Below are 2,336 nucleotides of genomic sequence, written 5' to 3'. Positions count from 1 at the left end.
CTCCCGCCCGAGCACACCGCTGCCCGCCAGCTGCCCTGGGCACCACCTACTGCTCTGGTTGGGGCATCCATTCCCTTCCGTCTCCCTCACAGCACCACCCGCGGGGCCAGAGAAGGCAGGAGCGCAGTCACAGAAACATTAGGAGGGCAAGGCAGGCACTTCTCAATGACTGAGACAATTTATGTTCCATCACTCACTTTATAGCAACATTTACAGCAGCACCTGAATCACTGTTTCTGGAATTCCAACAGTGCAGCACATACGTGAAAAGCCAAGCGCCCATCATTTCCTCTAGCTGTCTGGTGGCTTTTATTTCTGTTTTTTAACCTTTGCTCCGTCTGAGTTTGGTTTGTGCGTTTGTTTTTTGGTGAGAGTTAGGGCACAGGTCTCAGGAACTAATTTGGGTTGTCTTAAGTGGCGGGGGGGGGGGATATTTATTTTACTCAGGAGTGAGGGCTGCAGGCACAGCTGCGTCAAGGAGCTGGAACCATATCGTGGCGCTCTCCTGTCTCCTGTGCGGGCTTCATTCTTCGGTGGGTCCTTCCCACAAGTTGGGGAAATGGTGCCAACAGTCACAAAAGCACTTTCTCACTCAGCAAGCCCGGAGCGGAAGGCCTGCGCTGGCCTCACGGACGAGCGTGGTGCGAGGCTACAAGCGGCCTGCATCCCTCCAATGAGGGCCTGCCCAGGTCTTTCCAATGTGCTAATGGCCAGGTCTGGAGGGGGTGGGCAGTTCCCGGGAAGCACAGGGGGGTCCTGGGAAGGGGCAGAGGGCGCAGCCTCCTGGCTTTGCAGATGGACACCCACCTTCACCCGCTCAGGTGCCATCTCTATCCCACGTGGCAAAAGCTCTGGCCTCTCTCCTGACTGTCCACTCATCCCTGCCACACTGTCCTCATGGAAGTCTCCTCTCCCGTGCTCCCATCGCAGTACCGCTGGGGCCTCCCTGTCTCGCACTGACCCGCCACTCCACCTTCTGGAACATTCCTGGCTATCCTTAGATTATGTTATTTTCCCACTTGAGTTTTAGAATTAGCCTGTCTCTTCCCCAGTCACGCTCATGTTTTATTTGGACAAATGCACAGACCGAGCAGAGCCCGTCCATGCCCCCGTCTCTGTCCGGGGCCCACCGTCAGCCTCTTCTTCCTCCTGTAGTCATATTGCGCGGGGCTGAGCAGATGCATTCCTCTTTGCTTGTTGCAGGGGTCGGGGCTGGGCTGCCCCCTGTTCCCAGAAGTGGGGGTAGAGTGCAGAAAAGGGGCACAGCCTGAGCCCGGTGTGTGCTGTGCGCCTTGGCCGGAGAAGGCAGACCACCGAGCCAGCACCTTCCTGGTGCAGACTCTGTCTGCTCCGGGCTGGAGGGCTGGGAGCCGAGGACAGGCATCGCCACCCCCTGAAGCCAGCATTGGCCTGAGTTTCCTCTCCAAGCCGGGGACCCAGCCTGGTCAGGTGGGGCTGCAGGGCCATGGCCTCCTCCCCCAGGCCAGACCCACAGCCCATGGGACCCCGCCCAGCCCCCAGAGGTAGCTATTTCTGCTGCCTGCACTCAGCGAGGTGCCGTATTTTAAATGTTTTGACGTTTAAAATCTGTGTTGGACATTCTCTCTGTTTAAATTATACCCGGCTGTGTGACTCACAGGGAATCAGCTTGTCTTCTGGGCCCGGGCCCAGCCCCCGGAGCAGCGGGCGGGAGAGGCTGCAAACCTCCTGTGGCCCCGGGCTCGGAGCAGGCAGACTCCAGGCTGGGTGGGGGCCTGTGTCTGCCGGTCACCCCAATAGACCAAGCGCCCCAGCCAGCGGGTCCGACGAGCTGTCTCCTTTTCCCCGCAGATCAATACCTTCATGTCTTTCGTGTTCCCCATGGTGGTCATCTCCATCCTCAACACCATCATCGCCAGCAAACTGACAGCCATGGTCCGCCAGGCAGCCGAACAGGGCCACGTGTGCACGGTTGGCGACAAGCACAGCTCGTTCAGCATGTCCGTCGAGCCCGGGCGGGTCCAGGCTCTACGCCACGGAGTCCGAGTTTTACGTACGTATCCACGGGGCCTTCGGGAGGGCAGTGGGGTAGCCAGGGACCAGCAAAGCAGTGAATGCTACACCTCAAATAAGGCAACGTTTAAAGACCTGTGGGTGGGCAAGACTCAGAGTGCTGGCTCCACCAGGACAGTGCTGCTCTTCACTCACTCATCCACCCACCCACCATCTACCACACACTCATCAACCCTTCACTCACTCATCCACCCACCATCTACCACACACTCTCTCATTCACTCATCAACCCTTCGCTCACTCATCCACCCACCATCTACCACACACTCACTCATTTTAGCATC

General features: G+C 58.3%; 1 protein-coding gene across 1 annotated transcript in view; it reads left to right on the top strand.

The window, feature by feature from the left end:
- Positions 1–2,336, top strand: part of NTSR1 (neurotensin receptor 1 (high affinity)) — a gene marked incomplete at its 5' end in the record, with an annotated part of 30,977 nt that overhangs the window by 18,372 nt on the left and 10,269 nt on the right. The window contains one exon of the mRNA XM_006769567.2: positions 1,811–2,032. Coding sequence (XP_006769630.1) covers positions 1,811–2,032 — 222 coding nt within the window. The remainder of the gene's footprint in view (positions 1–1,810; positions 2,033–2,336) is intronic.

The sequence above is a fragment of the Myotis davidii genome, unplaced genomic scaffold (assembly GCF_000327345.1).
Source record: "Myotis davidii unplaced genomic scaffold, ASM32734v1 scaffold244, whole genome shotgun sequence".
NCBI lineage: Eukaryota > Metazoa > Chordata > Mammalia > Chiroptera > Vespertilionidae > Myotis > Myotis davidii.
This window is presented reverse-complemented; position numbering and strand designations above follow the sequence as displayed.